We start from the raw sequence: 25,207 nt of genomic DNA on the forward strand, positions 1-25,207 counted from the left end.
ACGGCTGTGCCTCTTGAATGGGGAAAAAAGCGTTGATCCCAATGATCCAAGTGCAAGTTTCTAGATGTAATTGGATCATCTCGATCAGAAATGATCTTGACTACGTTAGAGTAAAAAGTTATCCTGGTGGAATCGCCCGTGCTTCCGGTTAAGAAAGTTTTTCCGGGTTCGGTTTTGGAACAACCGACGGATTAGTCTCTTCTCCGGATATCCGTGGGCGAGGCCCCGAGTGTGAGACCCTGTCCCGCGCGAGAAGCGCTACTTCCGCTGCCAGTACCCCGAATCCGTTGCTCAGTGGGAACAGGGATCTTACAAAAGAGAAGCCCTTTCTTCTTTATCATCGAAGCCTTCTTCTTCCTTTCCCTCTCGGAAAGTGATTTCTCCTTCCTATTCGGGTGCCATCCCTCTCCTCCCTCCCTGACAAATTTAGTTGGACTCTATTAGACTTGATCATAAATTATGGGACTTCTGCTGTGAGTTAAGCGTAGGAACAAGATCTTTTTGCTCCACTAGCCCATGACTCAAATGTTGGGGTTAACAGTATGAAGTAATCAACCACCGTGCTTCCTTAGCCCTCTTTTGTAAATTTTCCTATGAAGTAGTGGATCAATGTTGGTCCACAGTTATCCAAGAGGAGGGATGTTCTGTAGTCTTCGCGTTAGGGACAACAGTTAGAACAGTTTATAAACATGAGAGATGTGAGTGATCGCATGGAAAAGGGCATCAACAACTAGAGATGCTACTCCAAACGCTGCTAGGACGATCTCATGGGCTACCGAGGGCTTACTTGCACATCATAGCTGGTGTAACCAATGTGTCAAAGAGTCAGCTCTTTGCACACGGTTCTGGAAGTGTGCCTGAAAGCATTCTCTCTTCAAGCGAGCTTAGGCAGCATACCCTGTCACCAATCGTGCCTTGGCAGCCCGCTGCAAAGTGAATATTGGACCAGTGAAGGTGATGAGGGGACTATCTCAACTGCCTTGCCTGTGTATGAGAAAGCAGATTTGTCTGCAATTTGATGCGAGGTGTTAAAATCATAATCTTGATCTTTGCTAAATTCATGGTAAGGTCCTGCGCTTCACAAATGTCTGAAGTACATCCATATGTCTCTGTATTTTCTCCGCTGAATCTGGTACGAGGACAATGTCATCTGGATACAGTACGATAGATGTCACTGCCTGAACAAGTGGTGATTGTGTGCCTCCAAGCCTGTCAATGAAATCTGAAATCTCATCAATGTATAGACCAAAAAGAGTGAGGAGAGTGGGCAACCCTGTTGACCCCGATAGTTCAGTAGAGCTCGCTAGACATACCCTTGGGTTTCGGTACACGGCCCGTCATAGACTTGTATAATGCCATTTCTGAAGGGAAATGCAATTCCTGTAGGCGAGCAAAGAGCCTTGATCGTGGAAAGAAGTCAAAGGCCTTCCTGAATTCACAAGCAACAATAGACTTGTTGCCTTCGTTCTCTCACCTCGTTTCCTCAATGATTGATTGAAGAGCAAAGATGTGGTCTAGGCTCAGTTGTTCCTGTTGAACCTACAAGACTTGTGGCCGTCAACCGTTAGCTAACCTCAACATCCAAAACTGCTCCATATAATTTGGCCAACGTATGACCAATGGTAATAGTCTGGTAGTTATTCGGATTTAAGGAGTCTTCTGGAAGTGTTGGGAAAGCCCTTACCGTAACCAACCTCCTACTTTGTTCTTCAAATTGATCATTGTCTTGCTCAAAACTGTTCCATATGTGAGTTGGTAATTACCAGATAGCTCATGGAGCATGAATTGTGATTTTTATATATTTTAAGTAGCTAATTAAGCTAGAATGCTCATTTCCATTTCCAGGTGGCCATTGGCCAAAAGTTAGAATGCCCAAAGTTTTCCATAGACTAGATGCCCAGATGATTGGAATTAGCACTTGGGTGGTCAAATTGATCAGAACGCCTAGATGAGTGATGAGTGATTTCGAAGGTGAAATCAGATGCTCAAATCATTTGAAGAAACCATGAACATGTGAATCTTTACAAACGAAGTCTTCTTGGATCCAAAGTATGCAACTCCTAGAATCTAGGAGAGTTGCTATTTTTGGCAGACTGATGGAAATTCCGTTCGTATCAAAACATCCGGAATTTCGCAAGGATCAAGACTTACTAAAGCACCTTTGTCAAATTCTTTATGAGTTGGGATATTTTTAGCATAGAAGGTTATGGAAGAATCACTTCTTAAATGAAGGCATGTGGCATCTAGAATGGGACATGTGGCATCTAGAATAAGACAAGTGTCCCTACACTTATCAGTTTACCTTACACTTGTCAATTTGGCTTAACACTTGCCAATTAAAGTAGACACTTGTCATTTGGAGCTTACTCTATAGACACTTGTCATTTGGAGCTTACTCTTTCTATTCTAGAGCATTGAAGCCTCAAACCTATAAATTGGAGCACTCATTCACCATGTCAGGAGAAGGAGAGAAGAGTATTCATCAACAATTTGGAGGTTCTCGACTTTGACGGTGTCTTTTTCAGATTATGAGAAGATTCAAAGGTACAAAGAGCTCGAAGCATATCTAGAGATTCAATCTTTGATGGAGAGGAGCTAAAGCTAGAGTTGAAGGTAAAGTCTTTGAAGACTTTCTTACTGAGAAGGCTGTTGCGATTGATGGTGTTGCTGTAGCGAAAACCTATCTCAACATGAAAGGAGTCTCTACATCAGAAAAGTCAAATACCATGAAATTCACTTCACCCACCATCATCAGAGGAGGTAGTCAAGTTGTAACCTTGAAGTCCCACCATACCTAAGCCGCCTCATCTTGTCCTGAAAATCCACATAAGGACAAGAAGAAAGCCAAAGAACCACAAATGTCCATGGTGGCTGATTTGCCTAAGGTTGTTATGGCGAAAAGTGTAGCAAGGTGATTTTTGCAGTTGATTCTCCTTCTTTGACTTACTAGGGCACTCTCCAGCCATATATCCTTTTTCTCCATAGTTGAAGCATTTTCCTTGGTATACTCTGCCCGCTATTGATACATAAGCTTCCTTTTGGATGGCAGAGGTGGTTTACGACTGTCCTTCGGCTTCTGCTCTTGTTGTTCTGACTTCTTTTGGTCAAACACCTTGGCCTTCTTCTTTAGGGACTCTTCTTTGTAAGACTTCTCAATTGTCCAAGGCATATGCAATCTTTCCGTTTCTATGGTTGTATCTTGAGCTACTTAACCGTTGAAGCGTTAGATGTAAGCCATGGATAAACTTTCTCATCTCCATATTTGAGGGAATTTCATTGAGAGAGGTGAATTTGAGAGAGGTTGCAGCAAACTTATTGATATAAGTTTCAACATTCTCCCCTTGCTTCTGCTTCAATTCATCCCATTCCTGTTGCACATCAGCTTCAAAGAATGAGGATAAAAACTTCTTATTGAACATCTCCTGAGCCACCAATTCAAGGCGGCATCCTTCAAGTATATTCTCGCCATCCTGATCTTGGACTTTTCTGAATAATCTTCACCACCAAAAGCAGCATCGAATTGCCTAATGAAAGAAAAACCTTTTTAAGAATCTCTCTTACCATAAAAAGTATCAAACTTGACGCTCTTTTGTCCAGGCTTGAACACCTGCTTGGTAGCTACTTGTGAAGTTACTTCATGAACTAGGTGAATGCTCTCCGTGAAGAACTTGTGCAACTCGATGATACTCCTTCAGAGAAGAGGAAGTTGTTTATGGCTTGGGGCAAGGTTGCCAATCAGCCTGTTCTTATCCACTTTGATATTGGTGCTACTCACCTTTATATCCATCCTCAGATCATTAAAGCTCTCAAAGTGCCTAAGGAAAGGTTTGGCACTCCGGAAACGTTAGGTGTTGCCTTTGGAGGGATGGAATCTCAGATCACCCTAATCCTTGGGAAACTTGGGATTGAGATAGGGGAGTATGTAGATCATGAGAATTTTGTTATGGGAAATCTATGCCATTGTGATGTTGTACTCCGTATGCCTTGGCATAGGAGAATTGATCTAGCCATTGATTGGGACCGAAGCAAGTGTAGGTTTCCAAGTTTCCAAAGCAATGAAATCTTCTGTTCCGATTTTGTAAAAGACTCTAAAAATAAAGAGTCTGAGCCTAAAGATCCCCTCTCTAGTTTGAATACGGAGAGGATTGATTTTTAAAGAGGTATGAAGATTGTTTTGTAGATTCTTTACCAGATAAACTATTGCGAGAGAGTATAGAAGATCATTAGATCAACCTCTTTCTTGGGAGTTCGCCTCCAAACCGGTCACCTTACCCCGTAAGCCTAGCCCAGCAGAAAGAGATTATGAAGCACGTAAATTAGTTATTGGAAAAGGGTTTGATTAGGCCTAGTTCTTCACCTTTTTGCTTGCCAGTATTGTTAGTCCGGAAGAAGGATGGGTCTTGGCGCATGTGCGTGGATTATAGAGCCCTCAAATAATAAATTGATTACTATAAAGAACGGGTTTCCCATACCTAGGATTGATGATATCCTAGATAGGTTGCATGGATCCAAAGTGTTCAACACGATAGACTTGAAGAGTGGCTACCATCAAATCAGGATTGCTCCAAAGGATGTGCACAAAATAGCGTTCAGGACTACCTTTGGGCCATATGAATTTCTTCTGTTATCCTTTGGTCTCACCAATACTCCTGCTGAAAACCGGCCTGACGGGCGGTGAAACAAACACTCGTACATAAAACACTTCAACGCCATTGAGGACCTAGAAAAGGAAAACAAACAGGGGGAGCTAGAGTGCTCCTGCAAACAGTACACGGACACCGATTGGCCCCAAAACGCAGTGGCGCCCCTTGCGGTATTTCTTTAATTGATTATAAGAGCTTTGATTACAATATAAGGCTGGGAACTCAGTCGTCACAGTAGAACTCCTGAAGCCTGCAAAGAACCTGCATCATGGTTTCTTGTCCACTCGGCATCCACAAACAAGTTCAGCCATCGTTCACATCGAAAGACTCTCTCACATTGAGTTTGCATACAGAAGCTTTCTCCCATGATCAAGGCTGCCACAACCATCCATAGCCTCTCACACTATGAACAGCATCACACCCTGACACATCCAGTGCTTCTGCATCACAACACAGACTCCCAAACTGTCTCTCAAAAGAGTATCACAGCACAGCATACCATACAGTCGACACACCTGTACCAACCCTCTCTACCTTCCAAGGGTACTATCCATCTCTGTCATGGATTCCCTGTCCCCTGCCCAATCAGCTGCATGTGACCTATCTCCTGGAGAAACCCAAATACATGTTTCCTCGAGAAACCTACGACCTGTTTCCACATGAAACCCTTAGGCCTGTTTCCCTTTGAAACTTCTGGCAACATAGAGATGCCCATAACTGTAGGTCCCTCTGTTCCTTTCTAGCAGGAAGAAAACAATCTGCTCCATGAGCACGCAGCCATGCGAGCTTGCATCACTCCCATGCCAAGGAACATAACCAAATGACCTGTACTTGCAGCCAAAAACCCAAGCACATAGCTGAATTTGCAGCCAAACAAAAACAGCCCATAAACTGTCCGAAAACAGTCCCGGCTATGCGCCTCCTTCTGCCCGCCTCCTTCCAAGAGAAAGAGAGCGTGAGAATCTGTTGGCTGGGCGCTTTTTGCAGCCAGCCCACCAACCTCTCTTCCAAGCCAGTAAAGCACGTGTCTGTGCTGCATCTGCCCGCCCAGACCTTCCTGCAGGCCTATCCACTTTTCAGCAGAGAGAAAGAAAGAGAGAGAGAGAGAAAGCAGTACTGGCTGTCCCCACGTGTACGCCTTTGTTTCTCCTGCAGTCCCCTCTGTCCAAGAGAGCCTCCCATGCCCTGTTCAGTCCAACGCCTCTGCAGTTGTGCGCTACCTACAGCTGCCTGCAGCCCATCGCTTGCTTCCATGAGAGAGAGACAGAAGCACGAGAAAACCTGCTCCCCGTCCAGCACAACCTGCAGTCCAGCCCTGTTCGTACACTGTACCAGCAGTCGTACAGTATTGTACCTGTTGTCGTACCTGCCTGCGCTGCCTGTACTAGCAACTGCAGCCGCTTGTAGCAGCCGCCGCCAGTACCTTCAGCATCCGTACGCTGTACCTGTAGCAGCCGTACAGATCTGCATGAGTTCTCCTGTGCGCAGCCAACATAAGCAGTCCACTTCTCCTCCCTTCCATAGTTGCCAGGCGTTTCAGAAACGGCAGGTATGAAACGGGTTTCATACGTTTTGAAACGTTTCATAAAAGGTAAGAAACGGGTAAAAAAAGGTTTCATACAAAACAGAAAAAACATGTATATTTTTTTCTTGAAATATACAAAAGAAAAAAATATTGATAGAACTTTTAAGAGACCACATTGAATTCATTTCAATAAAAACAGAATACATGTAAGATATGATGATATCACAAATCACGTGGGTGATCACTGATGACTAAACAAAAATCAAAAGCATCACCACATGGGTGATGATTCATGACTCTAAATCCAAGATCAAAATAAATAACATGTCCAAAGTTCAAACTAAATAACATGTCCAAATAAAATGATACTGGCAGCTGCTAGCTACTATCTGCATCCTCATCTGCATCCTCATGCTCATCCTCATCTGCATCTTCTGCCTCTGTAGCCTCACTCTCAAGGTCACTGCCGGTAGCCGAGTCCTCAAAGGCCTCATCCTCTAGAGGTGCAGGTGCACCACTAGTACTAGCCTCTCGAGAAGATCGTGTAGTGCGAGCCGGAGCCATGATCTCCTCATAGAGCATAGAATAGATGTCTCTCTCCTCCTGAGGAATGTCGGGAATCTCCTTGCACTTCATGATATCAATCTTATCTGGATTCACTTGGCGAGGCTCAATGGGATGACCCTTTTGTTCTAGCAATCGGAGATTGCAATGACAAAAGACAAGCCTCTCCAATTGTGCTGAGGACAGTCTATTTCTCTTTTTCGTGTGAAAAAGAGCCCATGTACTCCAGTTTCTCTCACAAGGCCCTGAACTGCAATCTTGGGAGAGAACTCTCAGTGCAATCCGTCTCTACATTGCACAAAAAAGAATGTTAAGTTAGAGTCAAAAAGAGAGTAGCATTTGAATGTAGATTTTGAAAGAATAGGACTCACGAGACAAAGATACAAGATTCAAGAATCAAGAAACCTTACCAAGTTGGGTGTCCCAATACCGTATTTCTCCCACCAAGACACTGGCTCCAACTGTGTCTCCCTGAGCAATGCAGTAGCTCGCCCAAACATATGGCTACCGTTGCGGTAAATGAGAAGCTCATCCTCGAGCTTTCTCATCAGCTGTATATCACCTCCCACTCCCACCAACTTGGTAATGTACTCGATCCATCCTGACTCTAGCTCCTCATTGAGGTATTGCTCCTCATTCCTCCAAAGGGGATGCAAAATGTGAGCAACAGCATGGATTGGCCTATGAAACCAATCCCAACGCCGATTCCAGATCTCCTTAATATCTTGAACTCTGCATGTAACATGTGACACACATAAGAGATCAAGATTTATAAAATAACTCAAAGACTAAAGTTAAAGCCCAAGGGTGAGCACCTGTCACGCGACAAGGTAGTGAAATCATTGAGAGCTTCACCAATTCTGTCCATGAACTCATAAAGCAGCCCAATGGTACTTCCCTCCATGTCTGTGAGCCGAAGGACACTATACATGGGCTGAAGTGCCTTCACAAGTCCCTCTGCATCCTGCCACCAAGTATCTCTCATGACCATACGAGAGAATGCTATAGACTTGGGCTCATCCTTGTCCTCCCATGCTGTCCATTCACGACACACAACAGTGCGTAATAAGCCATGTCGCACTCTCACTAGTCTCTCCACCACAATAAACATATATGCAAACGGAGTTTTGGAGGGCTTTAGAAGCTCAAGATCACTATTGGCCCTGTACATGCTCAAAACCTTTGGCCTCTTTGTGACAAAGTTCACCATGGTAGATGCAGCTGAAAATACATGGCTCACCCAATCAAGCTTTCCCACATCCTCAATCATCAAGTCAAGGCTGTGTGCTGCACAAGGTGTCCACACAATCTTGGGGAACTCCTCCTCTAACATCCTGCCCATGGATACACAATTGGACCCATTGTCCGTGATCACCTGCACAATGTTATCAGGCCCAATTTCATTGATTGCCTGGCGCATGTGGGACATAATGAGCTCCCCTGTAACCACTATCCCTGGCACCGATGCATCTATGGCACGAATGAACATTGTGCCTTTGCAGGAGGACACAAGAATGTTGTACACATTTCTCTTCCGCGCATCTGTCCATCCATCACAAAGCAAAGTACAACCATACTTTGCCCAAGTGGCCTTGAGAGGCTCCATCTCCATCTCCACAGCCAGTTGCTCCTTGCGAAGCTCAGTAGTGCGCAATGTCTCGTAGGAGGGGCCATCCCACTCACACCCAATGCGGGAGATAGCTCTCATTGCCTTCTTCCATCGAGGAGTCCTGACAATGTGGAAGGATAATCCACATTGAATAAACAACTTCATCAACTCCCTCGTTGCCTCTTTCATGGCAGCCTTTTGCATCCCTGCCTGTACATGTCCTTTCTTGAACACTGGAAGACTAGTTCTTTTGGCTCGAGGTGCCGAGCTAGAACCACCTGCAACACCACCTGCAACCTCACCACTGGTATCTTCCTCTCTGATATTGCGAGTCCTCTTGGAGACACTTTGACGTGCTTCAGGCTCTCCCAGATTGGGGATATACCTAGCTGCATGGCCTTCCAAGCCTTGAGGCTATCATAGATTTCTTGTGGCACATGCTTACATGGCCCAATGTCGAAACCCTTTGTTTGTGAGAAATGTGCCTTCAACCTGGTGACACTGCCATGGTGCTTATCAGCACAAAAGTTGCATTTCCACTTTCCGGAGCCTGAGCCACCATATCTAGACTCGAAGGTGACATTGTTCCAAAGAGAATCACCTGTTCGAGGCATCCTACAAGACGAGGATAAATGCAGATTGTTGGCCGTGCAAGTGCGACACCGTGGAAGATATGCCATAAATATTGATGGAAGAGAAAAAAGTGTGCTGTTTTGTGAGTTGTGCAGAGAAAACCAACTTAAAGCAAAACAGGACTTTACCCCTTTGGAAGACCTCCACAAGGCCCAAGGACACCAAGGAGCTGGGGGTCGACAGATGCGATGGAAGGACAAGAAGGATGGCATGCAAATCGGCGAACTCGCATGCGGCGGCCACTGGGAAGCGTGATAATATGCGCCGTACGAATCCAGGAAAGAAAACGTTTTTTAAGGTTTTTAAAAACTGCATGTTGTATGAAACGCGTTTCATATTGTACGAAACGTTTAGAAACGTTTCGTACGTTTCAAAAGTGTATGAAACGCGTTTCTATGCAACACTGCTCCCTTCCACGCATGAGAAGTTGCACCCTTTTTTCCAAAAAGCTAGAGAGAGGGAGAAAAGAGAGAGATAGGCCTCCAAAAGTGGAGTAGCCTCTAAAAATTGCTTAGGGGCCTCCCAAGTTTTAAAACTTTTGAAACTTTAATTTTTGGTCACCAAAGGTTATAAAACCTTTTCAATTTAAAGTCTCTTTGCCCCCCTTCACACTTGGGGTTGTACACACATGGGTTTACTTTTTGACTCCAACCTGATGCCATTGACACTGTCCACCATGTCCCCGTGCACACCTGCATCTTGTCCAGAGAAAAAACACAGGGTCGTGACATACCCCCCTCTTGAAAAATGGCAAGCGTCCTCGATTGCACTCAATGGCACAGTAAAGCATCTTATGAGCAAAGACACCCCATATGGCAAAAACAATGGCCCTCCAATGCATCTGGGTGATAAAACAATCATCCTGCACAATAGGCCATACTGTCACACCAAAGTGACAAACACCTCTTGCTTGTTCCTTCAGAACCTACAACAAAAGTCTAAAATCAAATGGAAACACGTTAACTGTGTTAGCCAAAAACAAAACCATGCATCATTCTACATATGGCACACATATGCATGACACACATGCATTCGCAAACAATATGCTCCTCAAGTTGCTCTACCTACTCTAAAGTAACAGTCTAAGGGCTGCTCGCAAGCCTTACGCTTATGGACATCCCGCAGGACCCACGACTGAAGGTAAAACATGAGCATATGAAAGCACTCAATGCATCCAAACACTACATCCACTAAGTACTTTCCCACATATGTCTCATGGCCATCCCGCAGGAGTCACACCCAGTGGTGCATCCATGACATAATAAAGCACTTGATGAATCATACCAGCATACATGCATCACACCACACAGTCCAGAGTATTTCCCAATGTATTCTCAATGGTACCAGGATCCAATGGCACCAGAATACAAAAATACCTCTACCTCAAAAAGTGTATGCATACATGCACAAATAGAGTTCGATCCATATAGCCATGAACCAAACCAACTCTAGGATTGCTCGCAAGACATATGCCCTCCATAGAGTTATTCATAGTTGCAGTTATAGTTCAAGGTGCGGCCAACTATGAACCATACCCAACTTTACCATCTCATGTGTCTAGAACACAAGATCATAGAAGTCCCATAAGCAGATGTACTGTCGGCCTCAGTACCTTCGGGTGAATACAAAGATATCACCAAGCGACTCCTAGATATAAATGAGCCTGACTGTAACAAGGGAGTGGAGGTGCTACCCCCCTCTTGAGCATCAGGCAATGCTCCAGACCTATGCTCTGCTGAACCTGAATGAGCCGTAACAAGAGGCGACTCCAACTCAAAGGCATCAAGATAAAGCTGCAAATCCTGAGGTGAATCTGCTAAGTCACCCTCCTCCATCCACTTCGCATCCATCAGAGGCCAAGACAGATTCTAAGGGGGAGGGATGTAACTAGCCTCCTTCTTTGTTCTTCAAATTGATCATTGTCTTGCTCAAAACCGTTCCATATGTGAGTGGGTAATTACCAGATAGCTCATGGAGCATGAATTGTGATTTGTATATCTTTGAGTAGGTGATTATGTCCGGGTGGTCATTGGCCAGTTGGTTGGTCATAGACCAGACGCCCGGTTTCGAAGGCAAAAGCAGATGCTCAAATCATTTGAACAAACCACGAACAGGTGAATCTTTACAAACGAAGCCTTCTTGGACCCAAAGCATGCAACTCCTAGAATTTAGGAGAGTTGCTATTTTTGGCAGGCTTTGATGGAAATTCCCTTCACGTCAAAACCTTCGGAATTTCGCAAGGATCAAGACCTACTAAAGCACCTTTGTCAAATTCTTTACGAGTTGGGATATTTTTAGCATAGAAGGTTATGGAAGAATCACCTCTTAAATTAAGACGTGGTATCTAGAAGGAGAGAAGTGTTCCTACACTTGTCATTTCACCTTACACTTGTCAATTTAGCTTAACACTTGTCCATTAAAGTAGCCACTTGTCATTTGGAGCATACTCTTTCTATTCTAGAGCATTGAAGTCTCAAACCTTTAAATTGGACCACTCCCTCTTTATTTGGATAAAACACTTCTCCCGTGGTTTGATTGAATAGATTCCTGCAAAAGGTGACTATGTAACGAGCCTCCTACTTTGTTCTTCGAATTGATCATTGTCTTGCTCAAAACTGTTCCATATGTGAGTTGGTAATTACCAGATAGCTCATGAAGCATGAATTGTGATTTATATATCTTTGGAGTAACTAATTAAGCTAGAATGATAATGTCTATTTTAGTCGATTGGTCATAGATAAGATGCCTAGATGACTGGAATTAGCACTTGGGTGGTCAAATTGGCCAAAATGCCCAAAGTCTTCAGTTGATTGGTCATAGATAAGATGCCTAGATGACTGGAATTAGCACTCGGGTGGTCAAATTGACCAGAATGCCGAGATGAGTGATGAGTGGTTTCAAACGCGAAACCAGATGCTCAAATCATTTGAACAAACCATGAATAGGTGAATCTTTACAAACGAAGCCTTCTTGGACCCAAAGCATGCAACTCCTAGAATCCAGGAGAGTTGTTATTTTTGGCAGGCTCTGATGGAAATTCTGCTTGCGTCAAAACCTTTGGAATTTCGCAAGGATCAACTTTCAAGACTTACTAAAGCACCTATGTCAAATCCTTTACGAGTTGGGATATTTTTAGCATAGAAGCTTATGGAAGAATCACTTCTTAAATTAAGACAAGTGGCATCTAGAATGGGACAAGTGTCCCTACACTTCTCATTTCACCTTACACTTGTCAATTTAGCTTAACACTTGTCAATTAAAGTAGCCACTTGTCATTTGGATCTTACTCTTTCCATTCTAGAGCATTGAAGTCTCAAACCTATAAATTGGAGCACTCCCTCTTTATATTGATTTTAAAGATTGAGGCACTTTGTACCCATGGTTTGATTCAATAAATTCTTGCAAAAGGTGACTGAAACCGGCCTCTGGTAGAAACCAAAGTGCGGTAGACTAGTAGTCACCCAATCCAATTGTAGTCCAGCCAATAAACGAATAAACAGGAGCTAGAGTGCTCCAACACAAGAAAGAGAACGACACCTATTGGCCCCAAAGCTTGGCGCCCCTTTCGGTATTTCTTTATTCAATTTCAATGGAAAAGTTTTAGATGATTACAACATGGCCATTCATGGCTCGTATGTCTGCAAGTCCAATTTGCCAATCCTGAGGACCTTTTAGCATAGAGGTTACACAACCTTGTATCCCAAGAACACCACATTGTTATCTCCTCTAATTTGCTAAGTTTGTACATCCATGAGGCCTTGAATATGCATCTGATTGAACCATGCACATAGCCACAAACTCAGCCATGAAAACAGTCCACAAACTCTTTCAAATTAGCCCACAATTTTGTCCTGTTTCCACCCTCTAAACTGCCAAACCCTTCCTCTCACAAAGGGCCAGAGAAAACCACTCCGGAACAGTCACGAGCCAGTGAAAAGAGAGACTCCATAAGATACCACCTGCAGTCCCACCTGCTCACAAAGAGAGAGAGAAACTTACAGTCTTTATGCCACCTTTCTCCAGAGAGAGAAAGAGAGAAGTGAATCGTCAACTGTCGCCTACAGTCAGACCTGAATGCTTCCAACTTTCCAAGCAAGAGAGAGAGATAGACAGAAGTAGCAGGCTATATAGTGTGTGGCCTGCCGTCCACACTAGCCTGGCTGCCCATGACTCCGCATGGGCGTCCTCTCCCACTGAACCCCGGATGGCCACGTCCTCGGCGCTCTGGCCGAGGCGTTGACGCTAAAGCCCCGTCTGGCCATCTGGTCTGCCGTCAGTCACAGGCGTTACAGCCTACGTGACACACTCTTTTCCCAAAAAGCAAGAGATAGAGAGAGAGAGAGGGAGACGTGTACTCCAAAAGTAGAGTAGCCCCCTCCCCCCCCCCTAAATATCCTAGGGGCCACTTAAGGTTTTAAAACTTTCCTATGGGCCACCCAAGGTTATAAAACCTTATGAACTTTAATTCCTTGGTCCCCCTTCACTCTTGGGGTTGTCCACACATGGGTCAATAAACCTTAGTCCCAAATATGAACCTTTAAATCTTTATCCTGCTCACCGACCATCATGATCACACTTATGCTGTACCAATTTCACAGGGTCATAACTTAACCCTCTCTTGAAAAATGGCAAGCGTCCTCGATTGCAATCTGGTGATACAACAATTCAAAGCGGAACCACACTGATAACAAAGGCTGCCCAATACAGTAAGATATCAGCCATGTGATCCAACTAAAAGTGAAATGTACAATATGGCAAGATCAGCGTCCCAATCTCTCTAAGCCATGCATATGTAACAACAATCATAGCAAACCAATGGTGTAGTAATAGTCCAAGTTGTGATATGCAGCGGAAGTCTTTGTATTGGAAGATCCTGTCACACAAATGCTCACACCGTCTTCTGTATCCTGAGTTTCGTGAGTTTAGCAATCCACTTTAATACTTCAAACTTTAAAGAGTTGAGAGAGAGAGAGATGAGAACTGTACACCAGATTGGGTCCCGAATTACCCACTGAAGGGGCCCCTATCCCGATAACGAGATAGTATTTGCTTTATTTCTTTAGAGAGAATGACTTTGGACTGTAGATAAGCCAACGCAAGATCTCGGAGGATCGGAGAGTGGCTGATCTGTACACTGTTGTAGAAACACCTCGATGACTTGATCTCGAGCCTATGCACTCTTCCCAAGGGCATGAGGAAGGGCTGCACACCTGAGGCTGAGAGAAGAAGAAGGTGGACTGTTCTACACTATGTTAGAATGCTGAAAACACATATGAATGCTGTGTTACCTTCACCAGATGACTGTTGCATGTGTGGATGATGCATAGAAGGCTGGACATTGATGCAAACAACAGATTTAGGGCTGGAAACTGCTGTAGACTGAACCTTCAGGGCTGGAAACTGCTGTGGACAGAAACGTAGCCAAGTTATAAATCAAAAGTTGGCGATGGACGATGAGTTCAAAGCCACTTTTGTGTTATGCACTTTGCCAGAGAGTCGGGACACATTCAGGACAGCCACTAGCAATTCGCATGCTATGCTGTCATATTCAGATGTTGAGGGTGCTCTTCTTCAAGAAGAGATGAACAGGAAAAACAACTCTGTTGGAAAGTCCAATGCAATGAATGCACGTGGGAGATCCCAGCAAAGGGGGAAAAGCCAAGAAAGGGGAAGGAGCAAGTCTCGCTCCAAAAAGGATTTGGAATGTCATTATTGTGGCAAGAAGGGACACATTAAAAAGCAATGCTACAAATGGAAAAATGATCAAAAGGAAAAGGGAAAAGGCAAAGACAAAGAGAAAGATGAAGCCAAAGATGTAAAGCCAAAGGGCAAAAGTGGAGTCAAGATTGAAGAAATCAATGTGTCACATGCAGGTGGCAGTGAGGATGAGGTCCTATTTACGTCTTCACTTGATGCCCATTCACTTCTTACAGGTGGTCATGGTATGCACTCATGGATCATTGATTCAGGTGCCTCCTTTCATGTCACAGGTTGCAGAGACTTGTTTGTCAGGTATACTGCTGGCAATGAAGGAGTGGTTTATTTGGGTGATAACCATGCATGCAAGATTCTTGGCAGAGGTGATGTGAGGCTTGTGTTTTCAGATGGCTCACAGCTTATGCTCCATGATGTCAGGCATGTGCCTGAGATCAAGAAGAATCTGCTTTCTACTGGACAGCTTGATGATGCTGATTATGTTACCACATTTGGTAGTGGAAAGTGGAAAATTAGTAAGGGCTCACTGGTTGTTGCCAGAGGCTCTAAGGTGGACATTCTCTACTTTATGCATGCAGGTGTTTGTCACCATGCTAATGTAAATGCAACCGAGCTGCCGGAAATTTCTATGTGGCATAGCCGGTTGGGACACATGAGTGTCAAGGGAATGGAGCAATTGTCTCGTTTGGGTTACTTGCCTTCTCTAAAGTTTTCAAGTTTTCAGTTTTGTGAGCATTGTATATATGGTAGGCAACTACAGTGCCCCCACAAGAAAGCTCTTGGACAGAAAGATGCTCAGTTAGAGCTTGTGCATACAGATGTATGTGAGATGCCTCAGCTTTCTTTGGGAGGGGCAAAATATTTTGTGTCTTTTATAGATGATGCCACACGCAAGGTGTGGGTTTATCCTCTTCGTTTGAAGAGTGATACATTCTCAGTGTTTGAGAAGTTTGTTGCTCATGTTGAGAATCAAACTGGTAAAACACTGAAAGCTTTGCGTTCCGACAATGGTGGAGAGTATATGTCCAAACAATTTCAGGACTTTTGTGATGCTAAAGGCATCAAGAGGGAGCTCTCTACTCCTTATGATCCTCCACAAAACGGGACAGCAGAGAGGATGAACAGGACCATTCAGGAGAAGGTCCGTTCTATGTTGTCACATGCTGCATTACCTCATGGTTTTTGGGCTGAAGCTGTTATGACAGCCGTTCACCTTATAAACAGGTCACCTAACACGAGGCTTGGTGGGAAAGTGCCAGAGGAAGTATGGACAGGGAAGCCTCCGTCATACAAGCACTTGAGAGTGTTTGGTTGCGTTGTGTACGTGCACATACGCAGGGAAATGCGCACCAAACTTGATCCTAAGTCTCACAAATGCATATTCCTAGGATATGGTGACAGAGGTGAAATGGGGTATAGACTTTGGGATCCCATAAATAGAAAGATTATACGCAGCAATGATGTCATTTTTGATGAAACATGCATGTATAAGGAGCCTGCAAGGCAACAGGAGCCTGGCAGAGTCATCTTTGATGATGATGGACATCATGGACAACAACAAAGGGCTGTAAATCAGCCATTACTTTTTTTTTTTTTGGGGTATCAGTGCCAATCTGCAGCTCTCTGCATGTGCAGTCTTCTTCCAACACGATGGTGGGCTAGAGCTGGTGAAGCGGGAGACTAGGCAGTCGTAGGCCTTTGTCCATACTCAGGCGTAGCCAGGCGCCTACTCGCCTACAGCAACCAAGGCTAACACAGCGAGTGGCGCTAGGCGAATACGTCAACAAGCAGGCGGGCGTGAAGCGAAGGCTACCACGTCATCTGAAGTTCAGCACCACTAAGCGAAGAGCAGGCGGCGCACAGAGGCGGGTTCTGTGCAACAAATAGCGCCGACGCACTGAACTCCCAGCAGTGGCTGCAAAGCACATTAGCAATGGGCGTTAGACAACTGGTGTCGAGCGAGGAGCGAAGAGCAGGCGGCGCTCAAGTTAAGTGACGTGGAGTTCTAGCGCTGAGCGTTGGCGAACAGCGTGGAGCGAACCAGGCGAAGCAGGTCCCTCTGACTCGCCGCCCCCTCTCTGCCGCCTTCCTTCTCCCATTCCCAGTAGTCACGCTGGTCTTCTGTCGTTGTGCGTGCTGCCTCCGACAAGCCTGTGAAAGCCGACAGGCAGCTATGGGTCAGGGAGCTTCATAGCAGCCAACCATCTGAGCATCACCAACAATCTGCAGCAACCTCCCACTTAAGGGCACTTTGCCTTTAAGTGGGAGGTAGCTCATCGATATCTTCCCACTCTTCAGCAGTAAGAGAAGCGGGCATTACACCCCTTTCTTTGATAGGCTTGTGCTGCATTTTCTGGAGCAACACATTGTAGCACTGGGTTTGCCAAATATCATAATTATGCGAGCCTTCAAGCTTCTTGATGTGAAGCAATGAAGAGCTCTCACCTGTGGTTGCCATAGCAATATGCAACCTGTCAATGCCTGACTCCCTGCAAAATGTGCAAATACTGCACCAAAAGCACACAAAGTGCTTACAGTTTTTCTCCCAAGCTTTGTCTCCCACTGCGGAAGCACAAATGCAACTTTTCTCCCACTTTATGTGATGAAATCACCAAAATCTGGTTGCTGCAGATTTTGGACAGCACCTTAAATGTGCTCTGTTGCCCTTCCAAAGTACTGTACAGCAGTACCAAGTGCTCACCAATGATGTACCAAACCTGTACCGGCAAGTTCAGCAGCTGAAATTGAACCTTTTGGTCACTCAAAACAGTGTACAGCCATGCCAAAACTTGCACAAAGCTGTGCCAAATCTGTACCAGCAGGTACAATAGCAATAAATGCTCTCCTGGCTGTCCAAATGAGTGAAAATCAGACTTTTACAGTCCTGTACACTGCATACAACAGTCCCGAACAGAAATTGGGCAAAAGCCCCTTGACTGCAAGCTGATTTTTGAGGATTCAAGGCATAAATGTCTTGCATGCTGCTTTGCCAAGCTCAACAAGCATACGAACTTGAAAAGCCCCTTGATTTAAGATCAATTTCTGATCATACATGGTACATTAACGCACATGAAGGCATCCAGAGTCTTCACGATGCTTCCCCCTGGCCACATATACATCCAAATAATGAAAGCCCCTTGATTTACAGGCACATTGAGTGCTTGTAAGGCATCAACACATTATCCACAGCATCAAATGCGATTGCCTGCATGCAAATCAACCAAATCGGCACAAAAGCCCCTTGATTTGCACTGCAATTTGCTGCAATTTGCTGCAATTTTGCCCAAATGTGCGATTTTTCACATCATACAGCATGTATGAGTGCTTAATTGCACAATTACATCAAAATCCCCAAATTTCGACATCCAATTTCCTGCAAATTGATCCTGATTGTGACCAATGTTCTGCAAATTGACCCTGATTGTGACCAATGTCACCCAATTTTGCCAATTTCGCTCAAAATTGAGCAATTCGGCACCTGTATCTGCTCAATTGTTCATTGTACTTGCTCAATTGCAAATCCCAAAAAAAATTGAGGAAAATACCTTGTAATTTTTGATTTTTCTTCAATTTGCAGGCTGAATTTTGATTGCAGATGCTGTTGCAGGAGAGGGGGGCAATTCTTGCTGATGTTGCTGCAGAAAGAGTGCTGCTATTGATGCTGATGCTGATGCTTCTGCAGCTGTAGAGCTTGCGCGAATGGAGAGGGACTGGGCAGGAACAATTGAAAAGGATGAGGCAATTGAACATTTGAGGGACTACGCCATGAATTGGGGAAGCGCACTACACAAGGGACGCCGTGGAGCTTGTGAAGTGCAGAAGATGAGGAGGACCAGGCTACTGTGAGCTTCTTCAAGAAAGCGAGCTTGGCCTTCCCCAATCACAAGGCGTTGAATCATTCGCAGCCAGGCGTCTACGTGCAAATGGGTCTATGAGTCAAGCGCACAGGCGGGCATGACGACTCGAGCAGTTGTGGTGACGCCCAGCCAGCCGACGCTTCTTCGCTCGCCTAGTAGCCTTCGCCGTCGACTTCGCCTTGTTAATAACGATCAACGGCTGCTCAGTTGTGTGTGCTACGCGTAGCTTTGATTGTCAACCCCTAGTCGACCAAAGCTGCCGCCTGGGTTCCCTTCGTAGCCAGCTATCTTATGCTGTCAACTGACGCCTTGTCTGCCTGTTACGCCCAGCACAGTTTTTGCACGCCTCACCACGTCCAAGTGCTCCATGCCTTCGCTGAGCAACCAACGCCCTTCACAAAGCTTCAAGGGCGCCCTTCTCAACACCTACAGGCTCCGAATGAACCAGGCAAACCTCCCTCTAGCTCTGATACCAGTTGTGTGGGAGAGATGGAATTAGGGTTAGGTTAATTCATGTGTGGGAGACATACACAGAGAGAACAAAGGGAGAGAGAGAGAGAGAGTTGTGGGGATAAGTCAACACATAATGATATGAGTGTGTGACTCCCCTATCACACATGTATATTGCACTAGTACACAGTGTGCACTTAGTACATTAAAAGTACTAAGTGTACTATGTACTATAACTATGTATATTGCACTAGTACACAGTGTGCACTTAGTACATTAAAAGTACTAAGTGTACTATGTACTATGGGCTTGTACACACTATAAGGGTGGGCATAGTGCCTTTACCCCAACACGTTGAAGTGTAGGGATGCTGAGGAACTGAAACGCAGACCTGTAGGGCTGCTGTGGACTGAAACGCATGAGCAAGCAGAGGCTTGCAGGCTGCTGCTGTACGGCTGGAACAGAAACGCAGACTGCTGTACGGCTGTGCAAAAACGCAGAGAAGCTGCTGATTGCTGGCGTGGAACTGTGCTGAACTGTGGGCTGAATCTGGGCCTGAACTGTGTGCTGAATTCAGGGCTGAATGATGCTGAAGGCAGGCGCCTAGGGCTGGCTGAAGCTATGGTTCTCAAGGGGCTGGAGAAGAAAGCTTATGGGCTCTAGGGCTGGATTAGTCTTGGGCTGAAAGCAAGGGTGAGGAGAGCTCTTAGCACAATGAAGACTGAATGAGAAAAGAGGCTCTAGGCAAGCCTATTTATACTAACTGGAGGTTGGTCATTTAATAAAGTTAATATTTATAAATGCCCAATAATGCAAATAATGCTAAATAAATACTAATAAATATGGAAAAAATACCAGATAAATCCCAGTAAATTCCCTAAGGCTTTGGGGATGTTCTAAATGATGCACAAGCATATGAATGCATATTATGCAGGATGCAGAGTGCTTTTTGATGCAAACCCTAAGGCTTCTACTGACTCTACATGCATGAATGATTCTCTCCAAGTGGGTTAAGGGACTTGAGTGACTGACTGACCCGCTAAGGCTGAGGAATGACCTACGTAGCTCGTGCCTGACTTATCCTGGACTGAGGATGTACAATGGGGTCACGGCGTACGACAATTATCATCCTATTGGGTTCTAAAGCTGTACAACTGTTGCACTTCTAATGATGAGCCATCTTGTCACCATGCACTGAGTGCAGAGTGCATGTGACATTCCCTCCTGATTAGCTTGGCGGCAGGTTCATGGCTTCCAAGTAGTCCCCCAATAACTGGGGGTACTCCTGGAAGAACTCCTCATCGAGCCATACGGCTTCGTGGGTGCCTCGATCTCGGAACTTCGTATAGAACTGACGAATCCGTCGACCGGAACCATGCTTCCATCGATGAAGAAGGATCTGCTCAGGCTCAATCACTTCTGCCTCGTCTACCACGTCTGGCTGCTGTTCATCTGAAACATCAAACACTTCTGGACCAACATATGGTTTTAGCCAAGAAACATGGAAAATATCATGCATTGTCCAACTGGCAGGCAACTTTAACTTCATTGAGACATCACTTATCTTCTTAACTATTGGAAAAGGGCCAAAACTACGGAATGAAAGCTTGGGACAACGTTTGCCCCCTTGTTTCAATCTCTGCTTCATGATACGCAAATAGACCCAATCCCCTTCCTTGAAGTGGACATCTCGTCTAGATTTATTTGCCTGTCTGCTATATGCTTCCTGAGCTTTGGTCAAGCGGTCCTTGACTGACTCAATGATCTCGGAAAATGCTTCTGTGGTTTTATTAGCCTCTAAAGATGGAGACACCATTCTCGTCAAAAGAGAAGAAAAACGGCGACCGAAGGCTGCTTCATATGGAGTCCGTCCGACACTGGATGAATGAGTGTCGTTCAAGATAGCTTGGACCAAGGGAAGATAGTGCTCCCATTTGGACTGCTGGTCATGACAATATGACTTGAGGACATCAAAGGCCAACTGATTATAAATTTCTGTCTAGCCATCTGTCTGGGGATGGAATGCACTAGACAACTGCAACTTAGTTCCAAAGTTTTCAAATAATGCCCTCCAGAAATGCGAGGTAAACTTGGAATCTCTATCTGATGTTATGGTGCTACTAGCTAGGCAAACCACAAATTGGATACCAATGCTTGAGAAACAGACGTGCTACGTCCTCGGCTGTGGCCGTATGCTTGCATGGGATGAGCACGCAGAACTTACTAAAGCGATCCACAATGGTAAAACACTGAGTGTTACGGGATCCAGTGGATGCTGGTAGAGGCCCTACAAAGTCCATAGATATGTCGATGAAAGGTCCGTCGGGGATAGGCAAAGGTTGAAGTAAACCTGCCTTCTTTGTATGGGGAACCTTGACTTTTTGACAAATCTTACAGGCTTGTACATGTGCATAGACATCACGCCTCATCTTTGGCCAATAAAAGGACCGTTCTAATTTCTCGAGGGTACTGTTGATACCCCTATGTCCTCCAACTAAGGAGTCATGTGCATCGTGGAGAAGAGCGGAACGCTTTTCCCGAGTAACACAGAGACGATTCTTGTAGAACAACCAACCGTTCATACTGAATAGTGGCCAGACTCAGAAGCGAGGGCCAAACTATACTGAGTACCAAACTCAGGGGAGTCGACATATTGGTCTTTCATATTATCCAAGTCCTTCCCTGTGATTTCGAGAATGGTAGCTTCGTGGACTGCCTGGATGCTGGACTTTCGACTGAGAGCATCTGCTACTGGGTTATGCTTACCAGGGATGTATTCAATCATACCTCCAAACTGTTGGAAGATTTGACTCCACCTGGCGTGTCGATCACTCCACTGGGCACTTGGCATAGTCTGAAGCCACTTAAGTGCTTGGTGGTCTGTTTTCACTGTGAAAGCCTGTCCATAAAGAAAAGGCTTCCAATGTTTGAGCGCTGTGATCACACCCAAAAGCTCTTTGTCATATACCGAATAATTCTTTTTGGCGACATCCAACTTTCTGCTGTAATATGCCACGGGTCTATTGTCCTGCTGGAGGACTGCACCTATGGCTACATTGCTGGCATCGGTGATGACCTCGAAAGGTTCGTCCCATGATACTAACTTTAATACAGGTGCTTCTGAGGCAGCGTTCTGGAGTGCACGGAATGCATCAAGTGCCTTACCTGTAATTGAGACTTTCTGCTTGCGAGTCTTCACCCCCTTGAGCAAGTCGGTAAGAGGTGCTGCAAGGTTGGAAAACTGATGGACATGTGTGCTATAGGCTTGACAAAGACCTACGAATGAACGGATTTCTTGGGCGGTCTTAGGAATGTCCCAATCTAAGATCTCCTGAACCTTTGATGCGTCCAGCCTAATCCCATCGGAACCGATGATATAGCCCAAATACTGAACTTCCTTAACACCAAATATAGACTTTTTGGTGTTTATGTAGAGCTGATTATCTCGCAAAAGTTGCAAGACTTTCTCCACATCTTTCTCATGCTGCTTCGCAGTGGCTGAGAAGACTAGTATGTCATCAAGGAATATGAAAACACACTTCCCAATGTGGACTGCGAAAATCCTAGACATGATCTTATTGAACGTTGCGGGTGCATTTGTAAGCCCAAAAGGCATGACTACGAACTCATAGTGACCACGCTCTGTCCTGAAAGCTGTTTTTGGAATGTCAGCTGCAAAAATGCGGACCTGATGGTAACCACTCTTGAGGTCGATCTTAGTGAAAAACTTAGCACCGTCTAACTGCTCCAAAATGTACTCTATCCTGGGCATAGGAAACTTATTCTTGATAGTGAGTTTGTTTAATGCCCTGTAGTCTACACAAAGGCGTGCAGACTTGTCCTTCTTTTGGACAAATAGGATAGGTGCAGCAAATGGGGAGGAAGAAGGCCGAATGAATCCGGCTCGGAGAAGCTCAGATAACTGCTTTTCCAACTCGCCCTCTAAAGTCTTGGGAAGACGATAGGGAAACCTGCTAGGAGGATCTGATCCAGGGACCAAATCAATGTGATGGTCCTCAAAGCGAGAGGGTGGGAGACTGGGTGGGAGATCGTCCCTAAGCATAATGTCCTGGTGTCTGGATAGGAGGTCTGCTAACTGAGGGACTGAAGATGTAATGGATGCTACTAATGAGGGAGGGGCTGTTTGAGCACGAACATAAAGGAGTGCTCCTTCTGCTCCCTTACGGATAGCTCGTCTGGCCTGGAGATGTGAAATCAATGGGATGCCAAGAATGCTTCTATCCCCCCGAATCATGACAGGCTCAGGAAAACCTTTACAAATAGTAAAAGTGTCCTGCCCCCAATTGGGAATAGGCTCATACTGACGGAACCACTGAATTCCTAAGATCACGTCACACCCTAACAGAGGGGAGACGATGAAATCTCGATGAAATGAGGCCTTCTGAACTTCAAAGGCAAATTGCTGTGCCTTCTGGGAAATGTGGGTGCGAAGACCAGGTGTAAACCCGTCCACATCTAGATGATATGGGACTAAAGTGCAGTTCAATTTATTAGCCAACTGGGGAGAGATGGCGTCTTCAGAACTACCCATATCGAAAAGGACTACAAACTGTCGGCCCTGGGCAGAGCCATAAGCTCGGATCAGGCTCTTCTGCGCAGCATCGCTCTCACCCTCCTGCTTAGCATCAAATACCACGGATGGCATAGGATGCATGGAAGGTAAAAGTTGAACTGCATTTGAGGTAGTAGGCGAGGCTGGAGGAGCTGGGGAGGCTGTTGGCAGTTGTGGCAGAAGGGGCTTTGGCAGCTTGTGCCGCTTGCCATTTGTGGCAATCCTTCTTACCATGCCCTATAATATGACAGAAAAAACATCTATTTTCTGACTGGTACTTCCTTTGCTCCTCTGGAGGAAGGTAACCTCCAGTAATGCCTGCTTTAGCCTTTTCATCAGGGGTTTTCTTAGGTTCCATATCCTTCTTACCCCCTGAACTGGAGCTATTACCGCTGTCCTTCTTAGCATCTTTAGAAGCTGCGTTACCTTTCCCTGTCTGTGCAACTGATTGCTGCTGCTGGGGTTTGGTATTGGACTGAGATGCTTGCTTGGGCTTGCCCCCGTTAAGCTTCATTTCTTCATTCTGAGCGAGAGTCAGAGCCCGGTCATATGTACTTGGTTCAAAGTTACGAACTGTGAACCGAATGTTGGAGTCCAATCCACGAATGAATTGCTCCATCTTGGCCTGCTCAGATAACCCTAACTGCTGTGCTAAAGTAATAACCTTATCGGAAAACTGAAGCACTGGGGATCCGTTCTGTCTGAGTCCATAGAACTCGTCTTTCAGACCGGTCATGTACTGGGGCGGGAGAAATCTGGTCTTCAGGTCATGGACAAAGATGTCCCAGTCAAAGGCTGTGACACCTGTGGCCTGGTCAGTATGAATACTAGACCAATGCTGCCACCAAGTGACTGCCTCACCAGCACCAATTTGTACTTGGAGGCACTTGTATTCACAACTCTGCTTCACACATGTGCTTGTACTTGCCTGTATCCTCCTCCTGATGTTCACTCTTATGCTGTCCTTGAAAATACAGATCTGAAAATCAGCATTGTACCCGTCTGTACCGCCTCGGGATACGTGCCAGGAGTTGTACTTGCACAAACAGTCGGCTGTCCTGATTCTGGTCGCCTGAATTTGAGTAACTAGGCCTGTCCAGCACCAGTCCAGCACTTGTCAGCACCTCTGCAGCAACTGTACTTGCTGTACCTTGCTGCCCGTACACTGTACGGCAGCCGTACAATATGTACTTGCTGAAAAACTGACTGTACAGCCTGTACAGGTCCTCTGCGCAGCCAATCCAGCAGTGAAAAAGTCCTACAGCCCTGCGCTCCTCTGTCCACAGCAAAATCAGCAGTCGTACAGCACTGTACGGCTGCTGTACGGCCTGTTACAGCTCACAGCCAACAGAAAACAGCAACAAAACTGGTATTTTGCAGCCGCCTGGAGCTTCTATGCTTTTTCCACGCTAGTGGGTCTGTGATCTTAGCTAAAGGAAAATGAGCATTAAACTGATGAATAAATTGATTAACGAAGAATGATCACACTTACCATCATACTTACTGAAATTTGGTTGACTTCGAATGATGGTGGTTGATGCTGCAGCGGGATGCTGGCTGGTGACACCTATGACTGGGGAGACTGAGGAGAGCTGCTGATACCTCAAGTGTATGGCCTCCTTTTCCCGTTGGTGTTCG

The 25,207-nt window shown here is 45.4% G+C and overlaps 1 protein-coding gene and 1 pseudogene across 2 annotated transcripts in view; one reads left to right on the forward strand and one right to left on the reverse strand.

Annotated features, from left to right (window-relative positions):
- Positions 1 to 25,207, forward strand: part of LOC147604067 (TOM1-like protein 3) — a 167,117-nt pseudogene that overhangs the window by 11,498 nt on the left and 130,412 nt on the right. The gene's annotated exons all lie outside the window — the stretch shown is intronic.
- LOC147604068 (uncharacterized) overlaps positions 6,433 to 25,207 on the reverse strand; it is a 49,809-nt gene continuing 31,034 nt past the window's right edge. The window contains exons 5-7 of the mRNA XM_086795273.1: positions 7,548 to 8,730; positions 7,143 to 7,464; positions 6,433 to 7,020 (exon numbers count right to left, since the gene is read on the reverse strand). Of these exons, the coding sequence (XP_086651399.1) occupies positions 6,547 to 7,020; positions 7,143 to 7,464; positions 7,548 to 8,730 (1,979 nt within the window). The 3' untranslated portion in view covers positions 6,433 to 6,546. The remainder of the gene's footprint in view (positions 7,021 to 7,142; positions 7,465 to 7,547; positions 8,731 to 25,207) is intronic.

The sequence above is a fragment of the Cibotium barometz genome, chromosome 62 (genome assembly GCF_041138505.1).
Source record: "Cibotium barometz isolate CiBa-2024 chromosome 62, ASM4113850v1, whole genome shotgun sequence".
In the NCBI taxonomy this organism is placed as follows: domain Eukaryota; kingdom Viridiplantae; phylum Streptophyta; class Polypodiopsida; order Cyatheales; family Cibotiaceae; genus Cibotium; species Cibotium barometz.